The 17,414-nt window shown below is 39.3% G+C and overlaps 2 protein-coding genes across 2 annotated transcripts in view; both read right to left on the reverse strand.

The window, feature by feature from the left end:
- LOC124389214 (heparan sulfate glucosamine 3-O-sulfotransferase 3B1-like) overlaps window positions 1-1,619 on the reverse strand; it is a 21,973-nt gene extending 20,354 nt beyond the window's left edge. Inside the window, exon 1 of the mRNA XM_046854544.1 lies at window positions 627-1,619. Within this exon, the coding sequence (XP_046710500.1) occupies window positions 627-1,297 (671 nt within the window). The 5' untranslated portion in view covers window positions 1,298-1,619. The remainder of the gene's footprint in view (window positions 1-626) is intronic.
- An 8,020-nt stretch (window positions 1,620-9,639) lies between these two features.
- The window catches only part of LOC124389318 (protoheme IX farnesyltransferase, mitochondrial), a 50,687-nt gene continuing 42,912 nt past the window's right edge, over window positions 9,640-17,414 (reverse strand). The window contains exons 6-7 of the mRNA XM_046854684.1: window positions 12,516-12,748; window positions 9,640-11,000 (exon numbers count right to left, since the gene is read on the reverse strand). Of these exons, the coding sequence (XP_046710640.1) occupies window positions 10,564-11,000; window positions 12,516-12,748 (670 nt within the window). The 3' untranslated portion in view covers window positions 9,640-10,563. The remainder of the gene's footprint in view (window positions 11,001-12,515; window positions 12,749-17,414) is intronic.

Below are 17,414 nucleotides of genomic sequence, written 5' to 3' on the forward strand. Positions count from 1 at the left end.
AGGGGTTTGGAATATAATAAAAAAGGTTTTCAGAAAATCCTGAATTCTTCACATATATTTTGCTTCGAATAATAAATCAATAAATGAACAGTGTGTATTTAGTTTTGGTCTTTTTGATCTCAACATCACCGACAATCTGCAGGAGGCTGCCAACGAAGATCTCAGCGGAATTTACATGTCGGGATGAAGATTTTCCGAAAAGGATATCACGGGGAATCTTCAACATCCGCATTTAAACTACTTTCTCCTGGGTTTTATTGTCGGAAAAAAAAAAAAACCGAGAATATCCTGCACTTTAAAACTTGTGATTAAACTCCATAAGGAGCTTAAAAAAAATCCCCAAACGACCAGACCATAATAATAATAATAATAATAATAATAAATTATGATCGCGAATATCAGCATCACCGTGACCGCATATTTATAATCCAAATATATTACAAATGAATAACAAAAGTCTGTCGGATAGATAGATAGATAGATAGATAGATAGATAGATAGATAGATAGATAGATAGATAGATAGATAGATAGATCCTGCACCTGCTTCACACAAACTTTTTTCAACTCTTCCTTCATAATGTAATAATTATAAATAATAATAAAAAGCTCCTGATTGGTGCTCACCTGTACCACTGCAATCCGTTGCCATAGAAACGGTCGAAGAAGTGCGGCTCGGCCCCCGCCGCCCTCACGTCGGGGTGCACGCGGAGGAACTCGAGCAGCGCGCGCGTGCCGCCTTTCTTCACGCCGACGATGATGGCCTGCGGCAGCCGCTTCACCCCGGAGCCGTTGGAGAAGGAGGACAAGCCGCCGCTGTGCACCGCAGACCTCCGCTCCGCTCCCGCGTCAACTCCCGCGGCTCCTCCCGAGTCCGCGCCGCGCTTCTCCGTCTCCATCTCCGTCTCCGTCTCGCTGGCGCTCAGGACTTCACGCGGGAGTGTCCCGACCTCCGTCGCGTCGTCGTCGCCGCCTTCGACGGTGTTTAAGTCTCGGGAAAACACGCCGACTCCGTTACGGTCGTAGTCGTCCTCCTCCCAGGCGCGCGCGCGCGGCACTAAACTCGTGCCCGACGCGTCCTCGGGACGTCGCCGCCGGTCGGCGCGCAAAGTCGGCACGGTGGCGCACGAGCCCACGCACGAGTACAGCACGTAGAGCCACAGCACGAGCATGATGCCGAACAGCGCGAGCTTCCGCCTCACCGAACTCGCAGCCGGTAGAGCATAGAGCTGATGATGATGATGATGGTGGTGGTGAAGGTGGTGGTGATGATGTGCGCGGAGCAGGCTATATTCCATAAGCCTCGACGGGTGCGACGTGGACCGTGCTCCGACCGGACATCTTCACGCAGGACGTGTCAGGGGAGGGGGGAAAGTCGCGTGCGTGGGTCAGGATGCACGAGCCATTAAAGCAAAAAATAAAAAGAGAAAAGAAAGAAAGAAAAAAAAATTAAGAAAATAAAAAATACCAAAAAATGTAAAGTTGCGGAGAAATGAAAGCGAGGTGGAAACTCCAGGAGGAAACCACTTTCTGATCTTAATGTCCACAAGAGGAGAGGAACAAGGGAACAAACTTCTTTCTCTCTCTCCGTCCCTCTCTTTTTCTCTCTCTCTTCCTCACTCGTTTTATTCACGCCTCTAGATTTTGCGCTGAACCTTTATAAAGAGATTTAGAGAGCTGTGATTGGCTCACGCCGTGGCCAATAGGAGCGCCAGGATTCCATAATTGCAAGTTTCTTAACAAAATCTGACCAATCAGAAAAGAGGAAGAGGAGGCGCGTAGAGAGAGAGAGAGAGAGAGAGAGAGAGAGAGACTTGCAGCGAGTTCCACTTTTAATGGAGAGAAACTTTTGAGGAAAGCCCGCTTTTTATTTATTTCTCATTATTTACCGCCCGAACTCTTTTTATAAATATAAACACAATAAACACTTTCCTATTACAAAATATAAATCATGACGAAGGCAAAATATACCAATCGCAAAAATAAGGGCAATATTTCTTTTTTTTTTTAGCCAGTGCGCGTTCACGCAGTCAGATGGAGGCCAGCATCTGGCACGCGCAAAAGCACTATGCATTATTTGCAAAAACAATTATTACATAAAACAAAAACACAATAAATAATAATCATAATAATATTAATATTATTATTATTATTATTACACACACACACACATAATAATTATTATTATTATTATTATTATTATTATTATAGATTAATAATAATAATAATGATAATAATAATAATAATAATAATAATAATAATAATAATAATAATAAAATATGAACTTTGCATGTGTGGTTAAATGCAGTGGAAGTTTTATTATATTATATATATAATTAGCGCATTAATTATTCATCAGGATGCAGAATTCAGAAGTTTGTTTATTTACACCACTAATTGTAAATTCTTTTGAGGGCCCTGAATTCATTTCAAACTTTTTATTTTTTTCAGAATACATTTAAAAGTATATTTTTAGTTATAATCACATAGTTATATAAATAATAAGAGTGAAATAAGTCATTTGTGTTTATTGTAATGTTCCGGTTTCACCCCTGAATCAGTGTGTTTTTGCGCTTGGAGGAAATAATTCTTCATCCAGAGTCAGAAATCTATAACGAGTCTTAAAGCCGGTGTGAGTGAAGGAGACGCGGATCTGAAGCTCTGAAACTGAACTTTACTAGAGGAAAAGCAATAATTCATTTTACAATCAAGTCTGATTTCTAACTCGAGCAGTTTCAGTGAAAAAGGAACCATGAGCTCATTTTCGCCTTCAACAACATAAAGACTGTTACTGAAGCTTTATTTACTAAAAAAAAAAAAAAAAAAAAAAAGAGAAAGAAAAGAAAAGAAAAAGAAAAAAGAAAACATTTAATAATAAACGGATAAACTTTTTTTTTACTTCGAATCGTAACTCATTTCTGTTTCCATGAAACCGTATTCATTTTTGAAACATGCAAACAAAACAATCACATATTCATTATGGAAAATTACTTAATAAAAGCCTTGACTTGAAACAAACAAACAAACAAACAAACAAACAAACAAATATATAAATAAATTAAGTAATCAGTTAAGTTTATTGTCATCAACGATACACAGTGAAATATATAAACAAAATTTTTTATTTGTGTTAATAAAATAAAATTAATTGTTTCCAATCAGTCCTGAGAATTCTTCAGAATTATCTATCTATCTATCTATCTATCTATCTATCTATCTATCTATCTATCTATCTATCTATCTATCTATCTATCTATCAGAGCTACGTACATTTTATAGCAAAATCTTCCATTGTAATTTATTCATATTTAATTATACTAGATATACAGTGTGTACAGACACAGCCAGAAACAACATAATGAATAATTAATATAAAATATGAATTAAGTATAAAAAGCCAAATATACCAATTAATTAAATAATGTTTTGAACTACACATTACACATCACATTTCTGTATTAATAATGCAGATTTTTAATGCTTTATTATTATTATTATTATTATTATTATTATTATTATTATTATATCTTATTGCATCACAATCCAAGCAGATACATAACCCCACACTAAAGTAAACAGGACTGATCCTATGGAAACTCTGATCTGGAGCTGGGACGAGGTTGTTCCCTCTGACCTGTCGCTCTGAAATCCAAACATCAGGAGTCCGGATTATGGCAGCTTTTACAGACTCTAACACGTTTCTGTGAAGCTCTTAGAAAAGCCCAGAGATCAAACCAAAATCCTGAAGAATCAGTTTACATCAATCTATAAAGCCTACAAGCCTGCAGATAAAAATAAATAAATAAATAAAACCTACACACTTGTATCAGATACCAGACGTCTGGTGTGTCTGTGGTGAATCCATGTGGGATGTTTGGGTGCAGAAGCAGTAAACAAGTAAACACTTATGTGAGAAATGATGATAGTAAATTTATAGATAATATAAAGTGAAGTTCATTTAGTAAACAGGTAAATAGGGTTCAGTAAATAGGAATGAACCTTATAGGGAGTAACCTCTTGATCTCTGCTTTGGGACAATGTCGATTATTAAATAAACTCTATACAAATAAAACTGAACTGAACTAAATTGAATTGAGCAACTAAAAAGAATTCACCCAGAAAAAAAAACAGAGTAAACATGAATGTAAATATATCAGCATTCAATTGAATAAGTAAGAAAGTAAAAAAAAGTAAGTAAACAAATACATTAGGAAGTTAGTAACTAATTGGTATATAACTAAGCTTAAAAAAAAAAAGAAGTAAATAAAAATGTATGAATAAATAAATAAACAAGTATAAATAAAAAATAAGCCCGTAAATAAAAATGCATTTGAAAATAATGCCAGCAGTAGCAAAAAACTTTAACAAATAATTGAATGAGCGAGTAAACAATAAGGTAATTAAAGAGTTATTAATAAAATGAATAAATAAATATGTTTCTAACAAAATATATAGGTGCATAATGAGGCAGATGGTGTGTGCGCTCTATCTATCTATCTATCTATCTATCTATCTATCTGTCTGTCTGTCTGTCTGTCTGTCTGTCTGTCTGTCTGTCTGTATGTCTGTCTGTCTGTCTGTCTGTCTGTCTGTCCGTCTGTCCGTCTGTCTATCCATCCATTTATCCATCTATCTATCTATCTATCTATCTATCTATCTATCTATCTATCTATCTATCTATCCATCTATCCATCTATCTATCTATCTATCTATCTATCTATCTATCTATCTATCTATCTATCTATCTATCTATCCACAATTATTCATGTGTGTATTTATTTATTGTTATAAAATTTCCTTTTGCACCCATAACCTCTGTTCCTACAGCATCAGAAGTTCTGTAGTAAATAATAATGGACTCACGAAGTTTGTCTTTCAGAGCAGAAACGAGTGTGTGCAGGATGAACCACTGACACAGCGACAGGTCAGAAGGTCAGAGGGAACAACCTCGTCCCAGGGATCGTCCTGTTTGCTTTAGTGTGGTTTTATGTCCAATGCTCCGAGTGTGATGCTCTGAGATATCGCTCTGAATCATGTAATAATATTAATAATAAAAGCTGCATCTAGCAAGTATTTAAGATAAACATGAAATCCCCCCACCCCTGAGGTCAGCAGGCTTACCTTGGCTTAGAGCACTGTGTAGAAATAAAAGCAGAACAGAAGACACTTCTCCTCCACAGATTCATCATAAGCAACAATAAAAGCATTTTTATATCCTGGAAATGTATACATCGTAAAATCTGAGATAATCCAAATAAACCAAAAAAAGTAATAATAGCTTGACTGAGAAAAAGAGATCGAGCAACCTGTAAAGGAAAGCAGGCAGACCAACAAAAAAGCAGAGCGTTTGTGCGTCTGTCGAACTGCATACTGGTGTGAGTGTGGCGTTGACATTCAATCTGGACACGCAGCAGGACCAGCTGTCTCCATCTCTCTTTCCTTTTCCATCTAAGCCCGAACACAAATCACGCTGCATCCGGACCAGGACCTTTTTTATGGGGAGACGTCTCGTTCACATCCCTCCATCCGGGTTAAATTCCTCCTGTGGAGAGCTGGAAGGAGGAGGAGCAGGAGGAGAGCAGGAGGAGAGCAGGCTGAGGTGCTGACGGAGTGTGTGTGTGTGTGTGTGTGTGAGAGACCATGGAAAAGGGGATCAGATGTTGCAGTTGGACAGGTGCAGAGGTCGATCCTCCCCTGATCCCATGGGGTGACACGCTAGCCGAATGTGGCTAGAGAATCCAGACACCGCTATAACCACAAAAAGTAAAGAGGAGGGAATAAATGAAGGCTCCAATGTCCTGGAGCGAGTGTAGATTTGAGTTGGAGTTGTTCAGCCAAGAATCAAATGTACACCTAAATGAAGCTCACCACCCAAGTTCTCAAGCGTTGGAGTTACCAAGATACTACAGACACTATATGAAACAATCATAACAATCACGTGTATGTGCATTTTTTAAAACATTCCATTCCATATTTAGTCTCCATTTGTTGTTAGAGCAACCTCCATTCTTCTGGGAAGATGTTTCACTAGAATGTGTTAGTAAAGTCAGGTACGGATGTAGGTGAGGCGAGGAGGTCTGGGGTGCCGTCAGCATTCACATTCATCCCAAAGGTGTATAATAGGGTTAAAGTCAGAGCTCTATAGCAGGAGATCTTCCAGTCCAACCAGATCTTCATGGAGCTCAAATTGTGCACTGGGGTATCATCATGCTGGAACAGGTTTGGGTCTCAGTTCAAGTGAAGACCAAAGACATCCCTTTCCACTTGTTTCCTAGGGGATTATAAAACGATTATACATCTTCCAAGTAACTATTAAGTTCCACATTGACTGATTGATGTTTTGTAAATCTCAGAAACATGTGCTGTTCTTGGTTGCACTTCTAGGTGGCATTGAAATGTTTCGACACTAGTCCTGTAACATGCCAACCAATGACAGCACAAGGCTGCACACACAGTCACAGGGAGCACCGACCTTCAGAAGTCAGTGTGCTTAAAGACATCGTCCTGTGAACATCAAGAGCTGAAACTGGTGCTAATCTGCCCACATTGGTTACTAAGCCCGCTATTACAACCACTGTTCTCATCAGATCCTCCTGCAGACTTCGCTCTGTTCCTGAAGATGAAGCTTAAAGGTCGGCATTTTGACAGCATTGTAAAGATCCGGCGCGAATCGCGGAAGGTGCTTATCACACTTCGAAAAGACTTCCAGGACACGTTCCAGAAGCGACAGGAACGCTGGGGGCACTGTATCGCTGTGCAAGGGGACTATTTTGAGGACGACCGTGTAAAACTGTAGATGAATAAGTCTCGAAACTTTGATACCCCCTCGTATATACGCAAAACTAAAGCTAGAGCGGACCTTCCCATCTGCATTCTCTACCGTTTTAAAAGAAATAATAGTCTTTCTTACTCTACTTTCTTGCCTTCTAGATGTAAAACACTAGTTAGGGCTCACATATAATAAAATCATCATCAATTCCAAGTCAAGTTTATTTCTATAGCGCTTTTTTTACAACAGACATTGTCTCAAAGCAGCTTTACAGAAATCAACAGTTAAGGTGAATGGTGTGCATTTATCCCTGATGAGCAGCCATGGTGACTGTGGCAAGAAAAAACTCCCTTAGATGTTATGAGGCAGAAACCTTGAGAGGAACCAGACTCAAAAGGGGAACCCATCCTCATTTGGGTGACAAGAGTGTGATTATAGATTTTAAACACTACAGAACACTGGAGAGAGAGAACTAACATAAGCACTGGAGTATAAGATTATAAGTAATGTTCTTTCTGCAGTCTTTTACAGTCATTGTGGTTATAAAACTAGGAGCTACTGAGCAACTCATAAAATAGCTCAACATTTGAGATCATCACAGATCCAACACCAGCTTCTCCATGCCAGAGCCTTTAAACACTCAAGGAGGTCCAGTGTCAAAACTCCACACATGTAGTGGGATCCAATTGGGACTGGAACGTCTCTGGATGGTTCGGGATGTTTGCGGGGTCGGGATCTACTTCTTTAAAGATCCACAATCTTTATATGAGGTGTCTTTAACGACTGTTTAAAAACATAGTTTTAAAATATTACCATGTTGGGTACAATGATATTTTTTTGTGCATAGTAAATGATGGTTTATGTCATACCGGAAGTTCCACCCGTAGTTCGCGCAAAGCCTCATGGGACATCTCCAGCATTGTGACAGTAACAGTTTGATCGAATTAGAGCACTGAAGCTACACAAGTGTTTATATTGAGTATACAAATACTGGGACATTTCGCAGTGTTGCTTCATTTCATTATAATATTGCGATTGTAGCATTAGTTTATTACATAAAAAATGCTGGTGCGGTTTATATGAGCTGACGTGTCAGTCAGATTTATTGCCATGGCAACAGGCTACACCCGCTCCAAGGTTTTTTGGTAAATGTCAGCTCCTATTGTTTCATTCTTGCTTATAAAACTGTTGTGTATAAGGTTTATTTCATTCAATATTACTTCAGTAATGTAGCACAGCAATGGCTAACACACACACACACACACACACACACACACACAATAAACTTAATAATCTACTTTAGTTTTAATCAAATGTTTAGTTTTATCCTGTTTCCAATTGTGTTCTTTCAAGTTATTATTAACACGAAATGACAAACTTGAGACCAAATTTTCACATTTATTATATCGTGTCATATATTAGTGATCTGGACAGAAACCAGCAGCAACTCATTTCAAAATGGTGGAAACACATGGTTCAGTTCTTCAAAAGCCCCATAAACTGGCACCATGTTAGCAAAAAAGGCGGCTGGTTATTAAAAGATCTAGCGTACCCATGTAGCTGGCTCGCTTAGCAATCGAGTCACAGGAAAGGAATTTTTGGCCTCACACCTGAGCTGCAACTCAAAAAAAGTGGTGCTTGAAGTGTTTCAAAGCGCTCCAGATCCAAACGGATCAAATTCGCTATAATTTGTGTCATAACGCGACTCATTTAGGGATCCTGGTACATGTTATTGCTTTTCTTTTTTCTTTATTAGAAATAGTTCACATATTTAAACACTTTTCAGTCTTCGGTCCCCAAAGAGCTCAGGAATATTCTTATCAACCAAATCGGACTTTTCATCGGGGATACGCTTTTTCTCCGATTAATCCCAGGTGCCGATAAGCTATGAATATATAATCAGGATAATATAATTATACATATTTATTTTATTTCCACTTCTGGTAGATTAGATGCTAAACTGTATTTTATTGCTGTGTAACTGTGTAACATTCATCCATCCATCCATCCATCCATCCATCCATCCGTCTCCTTATATAGACATTTTTGGACCTGACAGGAAAGGTATGAATGACAGATTTCTTGCACTTTATAAAGGATGACATCCTGCCCATGTTGTACGAGGTGCTATCAAAAAATCTTTCGAGTTTAGCTGTTTACAGGAAAGTACTTTATTTATCTACGTTTATACACCATCACCTTCAAAATAGTCCCTCTGTGCAGCGATACAGCGCCCCCCAGCGTTCCTGCCACTTCTGGAACGTGTCCCGGAAGTCTTCTTTTCGAAGCGCCTTCTGCGAGTCAAGCTGGATTTCCACAACGGTGTCAAAACTGCAAGCTTTGATCCGCGTCTTCGCTAAGAAGGCAAAGTCCTCAGGAGCTGAATCTGGTGAGTAGCGTGGGTGCGGTAGTGAGATCACGTTGTTTCCGTAGAGAGCTTAGTGACAGGGTGCACATGTGGTCAGAATAGCAGACGTGGTAACGCATGTGGCCAGATTAGCACCAGTTTCAAAGCTTTTGATGTGAGATGATGTGGATTGTTCTCCGACGATCATCATGCACAAGTAGCTGAATGGTTTCCACATTTTCGGGGGTTGAGCTCGTTGAAGGTCTTCCTGATCTCTCGTCGTCTTCCACCGATGTTCCGTTCTTGAAGCGCGTGGTCCACTCGGAACACCTCGAACGCCTCGTTGCAGCGTGGGTCAGAATAGCACCAGTTAGCACCGCTAGTCTCGAAATTCTCTGACCTTTTATTACTGCGGGTGAATGAAACCTTAATCAAGTGATTTATAACAGAATATAACAAAACATGCCACTGAGTAGTGTGGAAAACACCACCGAATGAGAACATACACTGAAAAAACCAAAACGAAGGATTCAAATGTATTTATTAGAAAGAACACACGTTCTCTAACAGCTCACACAACCGATGTATTTATACAGTGAGGTCAGATGTAGACATTAGGCAACATCAAGAGGTTGTATACAGTATGGAGGACGGCTGAAAGCCAACGCCATGGTTCTTCAAGAATCCTTTCCCACCCCGTGAGTAAGTTCTGGTTCTTCAGGAAGGGACTACGGGTCCAGAGTCATAAGAACTTCTCATTAAGAAAAGAAAAAAAAACCCTTCTGGTGCTTTTTTGAAAAGGAGTATGGATAGCCAATCAGATCAGAGCATTCTGAAACTTGTGGATAGCGTATTGTCTGGCAAATAGACCCTTGTGATTAAAACATGCCATGAACCTTAGTATTTGGTTCACGAATTATTTTTGGATAAAAACAATAAGCCACCGAAGAATAAAGACCGTTTACTAGCAACCAGCGAAGCGTCTATGAGAATATTGTGTTCCCATATCCAATTATATATCAGTTCAACTCAAACACATGGCAATGAAGGAAAGGAACGTCTCGGTTCTAATGTCTGGAGTTTTCTAGACCAGCACCAGCGCTAGCAGAATGTTCCCAGCTCCAGGGGAAGAGATTTTTGGCTTTGCACCTGAGCTGCGACTCCACGGAGTGCTACATTACATGCTCCGGAGCACTCCAGACCCAACTCTGGATCCAATTCTCGAAATATTTGAACCGTAGCCTGACTCATGCAGCGAGTCTGCCTTCTGCTATCGCGTGGATGGATTTCTTTTTTTATTTGCTTTTAATAATTAACATATTTACACACTTTTCAGACGTGAGGGAGTGCAGGAACATCGTGGTTCTCAACCGTATCGACTGGACTTTTTACGTGGTTACTCTTCTGGCCAGAGCTGCCGTTCTTGAAAGAAATAAAAAGTTTTAGCATTATGAGGAAGCGTGTAACGCGATAGCCGTGTCGGTGGCCCCGGGTGGCCCCGCCTCCTCCACGGGGCGTGGTTTCTTGCAGGTCAGGGCGAGCAGCAGGAGCATGGGCAGGTGCCAAAGGCTACAGAAGAAGAGCTTGCGGGCGCTCTGGCGCTCTCCGTGCTGATAGAATCGGAAGGCCAGGTAGCTGATGTACAGGTTGATGGGCAGAGAGACGAGCGGGAAAGTCCAGGTGGTGACGTCCAGCACGGGGCCGAGCGTGGACAAGCCGATCAGGGAGACGCTGTGACGGAGGGCCACGCGTCTGCACAGTGCAGGGTGCGTGACGGACATCATGCGGTAGCCGCCGCGTGAGTAGTCCTCTCTCAGGTTCCAGCTCAGAGCGTTGAAGTGAGGGAACTGCCACGAGTAGAGGAACGCGCCCAGGAGCAGAGCACCTGGAGGACGAGATGAAGGGATTAATGATAAAGAGATTGAAGATCATAATAAAAGCATGAAACGCAAGATTGTACGAAACGTAGAACATCCACCAAAGTGCCTTAATGTCCTTTTTATTCGTTTTGAACTTTAAATTCTTACATTGAGAAAAAAACAAAAAAAACAACCAAAAATAAAATACAGACTAAAAAAAAAAAAAGCAATGTAGCAAATTCTCACGCTAGAAATGAGAAAGACGCGAGAGAAAGCGTGAGGTTTGTGTTTCAGCTCCTGGACTGGAGAAAAGCAACAGCAGCAGTGCGGCAGGCCGAGTCTGAGCAGCCGAGCATGAAACTCCACATCGCTCTGTGTGTGTGTGTGTCTGTGTGTGTTCAGCTCTGCTTGTGTAAACACACGCGCAGCTAAACCCTCTGGGAAAACATGGGATCTGAAACAGTAAGCTCTTCTTTCCCACCACACAAAGCACACAGCAATTAGTAACTCGGGCGCTGTTTATGACGAGCCACGGGTCACACGTCTACTCAGACCAGATCAAAATGAGAAGACAGTGCTGTGAATTTTGTGTGTGTGTGTGTGTGTGTGTGTGTGTGTGTGTCAAGATCAGATCCTTTTTTTTTTTTTTTTTTTGCCCTCCACAATCATTTAAGAATATTCTTAAAAAAAAAAAAAAAAAAAAAAAAAATCTAAGAATATTTTTAACTGCCATTTATAAATATAAAAAAAATATATTTTTTAGAAGAATATATATATATATATATATATATATATATATATATATATATATATATATATATTTTTTTAGTTTTACAGACAAATACATTTTAATAACCTTTTAAAAATCTGAATTTTTTTCATTTCCTAAACAGCCATTTCAGTGAATATTTTACACACAAATATAAAAAAAAATTATAAAAAGTTAATTCTCTGAATTTTTTGCACATTTAAAATAGCCTTTTAAATAAAATAAAAAAAACTATGTTGACACAAATGTAACCAGTTTTATTCACTTTTTGTTGTTCTGAATTTTTTTGCATTTTTAAATGGCCATTAAAATCTTTTTTTTTTGTTTTACACACAAATTTAATGTTTAAATCACATTTTAATCATTTGAATTCAGGCATTTTCAAAATAGGCATTTCAATACTTTATACACACAAATGTTACAAGTTTTAATCAGTTTTTAATGATCTGAATTTTTCCTTTTTACAAATAAGCGTTTAAAAATGTGTCAAAAATGTAACAAGTTTTAATACTTGCTAAACATCTGTATTGATGCATTTTTTAAAATCATATTTAACCCATTTTAAATTACTAATTAAAACTTTCAATTAATTCATTTCAATTAAATGTTTTGTGTTTTACTGTATTTGGCCTGGGGGGAGAAAAAAAAAAAAGAAAAAAAACCCTGAAAAAAGCCGAATGAACTTGTGTACACTTGTGTAACGTAAACATAGATATATACATAGAAATGTGTGTGTATAGTGAGTTAGTAGGCAGGTGTATGCTGCTCAAACCTGGATCAAGAGCGCCTGTAGCAGCGGTCCAGCCCATGATGGGAGGAATCGCCCCCACCACCGAGCCCACCCATGTGTTGATGATGCTGAGACGCTTCAGTGGGGTGTAACAGCACGTGTACAGGAAGATGTTCAGAGCCCCCAGGAAGCCTGTCAGCGGGTTCACGGCCAGAGTCAGCAAGGTCACGCCGGGGATCCCGCAAGCCAGAGCGAATGATACGGCATGGAGGGGGCTGAGGACGGGGAGAAAGAGAGAGAGATGGAATTAAAAGAATCAATTATTTATACTTCAGCCAATTACAATACAGAGTTACATGCTAATCTATTTTTCTATTAAATTCATTCGCCTAATGCACATGAAGTGCAGAGCTGCTGCTATAATAAGTGTTTCAGCACGAGGTGTGTTTCAGCACGAGGAGTGTTTCAGCACGAGGAGTGTTTCTACATAAGTGTTTCAGCACGAGGAGTGTTTCAGCACTTCAGTACGAGGAGTGTTTTAGCACGAGGAGTGTTTCTACATTAATGTTTCAGCACGAGGAGTGTTTCAGCACTTCAGTACAAGGAGTGTTTCAGCACGAGGAGTGTTTCAGCACGAGGAGTGTTTCAGCACGAGGAGTGTTTCAGCACGAGGAGTGTTTCAGCACTTCAGCACGAGGAGTGTTTCAGCACTTCAGCACGAGGAGTGTTTCTACATGAGGAGTGTTTCAGCACTTCAGCACGAGGAGTGTTTCAGCACGAGGAGTGTTTCTGCGACCATGTGTGAGAGAAACAAAGAGGTCAGGAGCGTGCTGGAGATCAAACCCTGCCTAACCAACGCTTCTACTCGTTACTCACGTCCGCTGGCTCTATTTTTCTTTTTATTAAAAGCAGCCAAAGTCTGGTTCAAATTCACAGCCAAGCATATTCACAAGTCCATATATTAAAAGGAGCTCCAGATAAGGAGCAAAAATAAGGTTCTTTTTGTCTTCTACTGCAGAAAAGTCCACATGAGTGTGATCACTGCTGTTCTTAATGTTGTACATATTGCTTTCAAGTGTGTGCGTGTGTGTGTGTGAAGAGCGAGAGATCAGTGATTAGATGACGGAGGCGAAAGCATGACTCTCTTTAATTCAGCTCTTTATTTCAATTACTTTTCAGCACTTTTAACAAAAGACGCAGTGTTTATCTTTTCCCCCGAATTTTACTTTTGCATTTTTCTCTGCAATAACAATTTATTTATTATATTATTTTGTTATATATATATATATATATATATATATACATAAAAAGTGCTCATACTTTCCCTTATTGTATTTCTTTTTTAATTTATCTTATAATAAATGTGCAACTGGAAGCATCACCAAAACAAATGCTTTGTAAGTGAAACCAAACGTGGCAAGTGAAGCGATTTCTGATTCCCGCCACATAAAAAAAAAAAAAAAAAAATTCCCTAATTTCGCAATTTTTCCCCTTTTCGCAAATCCGACTATTTTCTCGCGCAATTCCAGCTACATTTTAAAGCCAATCGGGCAGCGTCACCCCCGTAGCAGTGCCAGAAAACTTCACACATTAAAAATAAAATCTCATGATATCAAACTGAGCCTCGGATCCCTGAAGAGATCTCAGTGTAACAGTCTGCTCTGGAGAAGCCTGAACATGACAGATTAAGCAGAGGAGCCGCATTCATACACCAACAGCTCCAAACTTCATGGTTAAAAGTGGATGCACCAGAAATTTGGGATGTTTGCAAGAAATGCAAGAAATAAAGTCGTAATTGCAAGAAATGAAGTCGTATTGTGAGGAATGAAGTCGTAACTGCGAGGAATGAAGTCGTAACTGCAAAGAATGAAGTCGGAATCGCGAGGAATGAAGTAATCGTGAGAAATAAAGTTGTAATTGCGAGGAATTAAGTCGTAATTGTTAGAAATAAAGTCGTAATTGCGAGAAATAGATGCAATCGCGAGCAATGAAGTCGTAATTGCAAGACAATAACTTTTTTTGAATGTGGCGGAAACAGGCTTTCGTACGATTCAGACCAAAGAAATATTATTATCATTTTTTTTTTTAATGGATATATTTGAATATTGATGTAATATGGACATTAAATGCACTAAATGGGTTACGTTTTAACAGATTTCCTTGTACACAATTTCAACAATAAAAATTATTCCCGAAAAAATGTTTTTTTCTTTTTAGGAGACCCGTCTTATTTTCTCTTGTATATTTAGTTTCCCTCTTTAATAAAGAAAAAGCACTTTTTAACCGAATCGATTCATCATTGGAATAATCAGTAAAATACTCGATCACAAGAATCGATAGCTGCAGCCCGAGTCAGATGTTCACGAACGCTTGTCTATAAAGTTTATATTTACAGCATTTAGCAGAAGCCCTTATCCAGAGTGACTTACACTACAGTACAACTGAGCAGCTGAGGGTTAAGGGACTTCCTTCACTTAAGCACTTAAGATCTTAAGCAGCTTAGTAGTGATGGGATTTGAACTTACAACCTTCTGATCAGGAGTCCAACATCTTAACCACTGCGGTACCACAGTTCATTACTTTCTTTTTCAGTTTTACAAATTAAATCATATATTACAGATTTCTAATATAGAAACTCTTTAGTAATATAGCAGTACATGTACATTACAAGTGTGTGTGTGTGTGTGTGTGTGTGTGTGTGTGTGTGTGATTTCAGCCTCTGTTTGTTGATTAGTCTGTACTGTCTTTATCCCGTTTTAAATGACAAAAACGCTTCATTTTACTGCAGTGGAAACTTTTAAAAAGAACGCAGCCCTTTTTTCTAGAAAACCATGTGCCTGGAAAACATCTTTACGGATAAGAAGAGTGTACTCTCAGTTTTTTCTTCCTACGAAGCAGTGAATAGAGCTCTGGATTTCGTTTACGATTCCAAAACAACGCCGTCACCTCGACACACTTTCGCTATTAAGTCAATAAATATCCGAATGCAAATTTCAACAACAAGAGCGATCGGTTGTTCCGTTGCCGCCGCTGGACCCGCTCGGGGTCCGATTGCGCTCAAACCCCAATGTGAAAATATTTGGACTTCTGAAGTCCACATGATCCTGCTCCGGGTTCGGTTTCGCTTCCAGCCACAACAAGCAGAACAGACTAATTCGATCCGGGTGCTTTTACCCATGTCCTTTTGTCCTGCACTAAATCTTCCGTCTCAGTCCTGTTTGGGTTTCAATAAGTATATATTCTGTAAGCATACATTCAAGACTCTCTTCTGTTCTGGCACCAAAGTGGTGAAATAAACGTCTCCTAGATGTCCGAACAGCCGAGTCAAAAAAAAAAACAACCAAAAATGCTGTAATTCCTCTGAACAGAGTTCAAATTGAAGGTCTCCTAAGTTTGAAATCTAGTGAACTAGTGTTGATTAATTCATTGCTAGAGACTCAAAGCCCTTTTGTTCGACGCTCTGGATAAGGGCATCTGCTGAATGCAGTCAATGTAAAAGCAGTACGTTTGATGATAAAACATTCAGGATGAAGTGATGTGTGATGTGTACATGCTCGGAGGTTGAAGATTTGGGACTTTACACATGGTGCATTCTGCTGTTGGAGACGAGGAAAAGGTGGAGGATCTGATTACGCTATAGATTTTAGAAAAAGCATTAAACCAGTTTGATTAGAAGGAAATCATTATGACAAGTCAATTATTCAAAATCTTAAAAAAATAACCAACAAAAAAAAAAGATGGCATTTTGGACGGGGTCTAAGATTTTCTGCAGAAATCCAGTTCCCTGGTGTCAATGTGACCAGTCGCTCCACAGCTCTAGTCTTTGATTTCACTATAAAGATTTGAACTATGTGTGTAAAAAAAAAAAAAAAAAAAAAAAGGACCATTACATCAAGGTGGGTGGGGGGGGTGGGGGAAGGAACACATTCATCCCAAAAATGTTCAATGAGGTTGAGATTGTAGCTGTATTGCAGATCTTCCACTCATCAATTTCATTTAGGCTAATTTATTCACTTTCTCAGTTTAATCAATAAAATAGTCTATTGCATTCATTTGATTAGATGTTTTATAAACTATTATAAAATATCTTATACAAGCATTCCATTTAAAATAGTTTGAAAAATTGTTGCTTACCAACGTTAATAATAATAAACTGAAGCAATTTTATGTTTTGCATTCCGTAGCGAATCGGGACTTAAAAACCGAGTTACGTACCAAACAGTAAATTTTGCGTACCGTCACGCCCCCTAGTATCAATACTTAGTAGTGCGTCACTCGCGTATGTAATGCTGTGTATCATATACGTGTCATTACAAGTGGAAAAAAAAAAAATCAGGCTCGGAGTCAGATAAGCGAGAATTTCATTGGGAGTGACTAGGGACAGCACATGTAGGACGTTTTGGGGACAAAGTGAGAAAGGCTCCATTGAGATGTTTGGACATGTGCAGAGGAGGGACATGGGGTATATCGGTAAGAGAATGCTGAGAATGGAGCCACCAGGAAGGAGGAAAAGAGGAAGACCAAGGATGTGGTGAAGAACGACATGCAGGTAAGTTGGTTTGAAAGAGGCAGATGTAGAGGACAGGGGGGTATGGAGACAGATGATCCGCTGTGGCGCCCCCTAATGAGAGCAGCAAAAAAAAAAAAGTAGTAGTCAGATGTTAAGTTTATCACCATTAATATTAATAATAGGAAATACTAGCAAAAAAAGCTAAAGTCAGAGCTGTTTAATAAACTGAAAGCTGTTTTAGAACCGACGACTGCACACTTGTGCAATGCGACTTCTTGTGTTACCTCCACATATAGGAGCAAAACTTCAAAAGCTCTGGAGGACAGGATGCTTTAGGGCTCACACACCAAGCGCTTGCTGAAATGTTTGTATTGGACGTGTCAAGGCTAATGGATATAACGATATGTTTCAAAGGTGATGCTTGTGTTTGC

Source organism: Silurus meridionalis, chromosome 7 (genome assembly GCF_014805685.1).
Source record: "Silurus meridionalis isolate SWU-2019-XX chromosome 7, ASM1480568v1, whole genome shotgun sequence".
Taxonomy (NCBI): Eukaryota; Metazoa; Chordata; class Actinopteri; order Siluriformes; family Siluridae; genus Silurus; species Silurus meridionalis.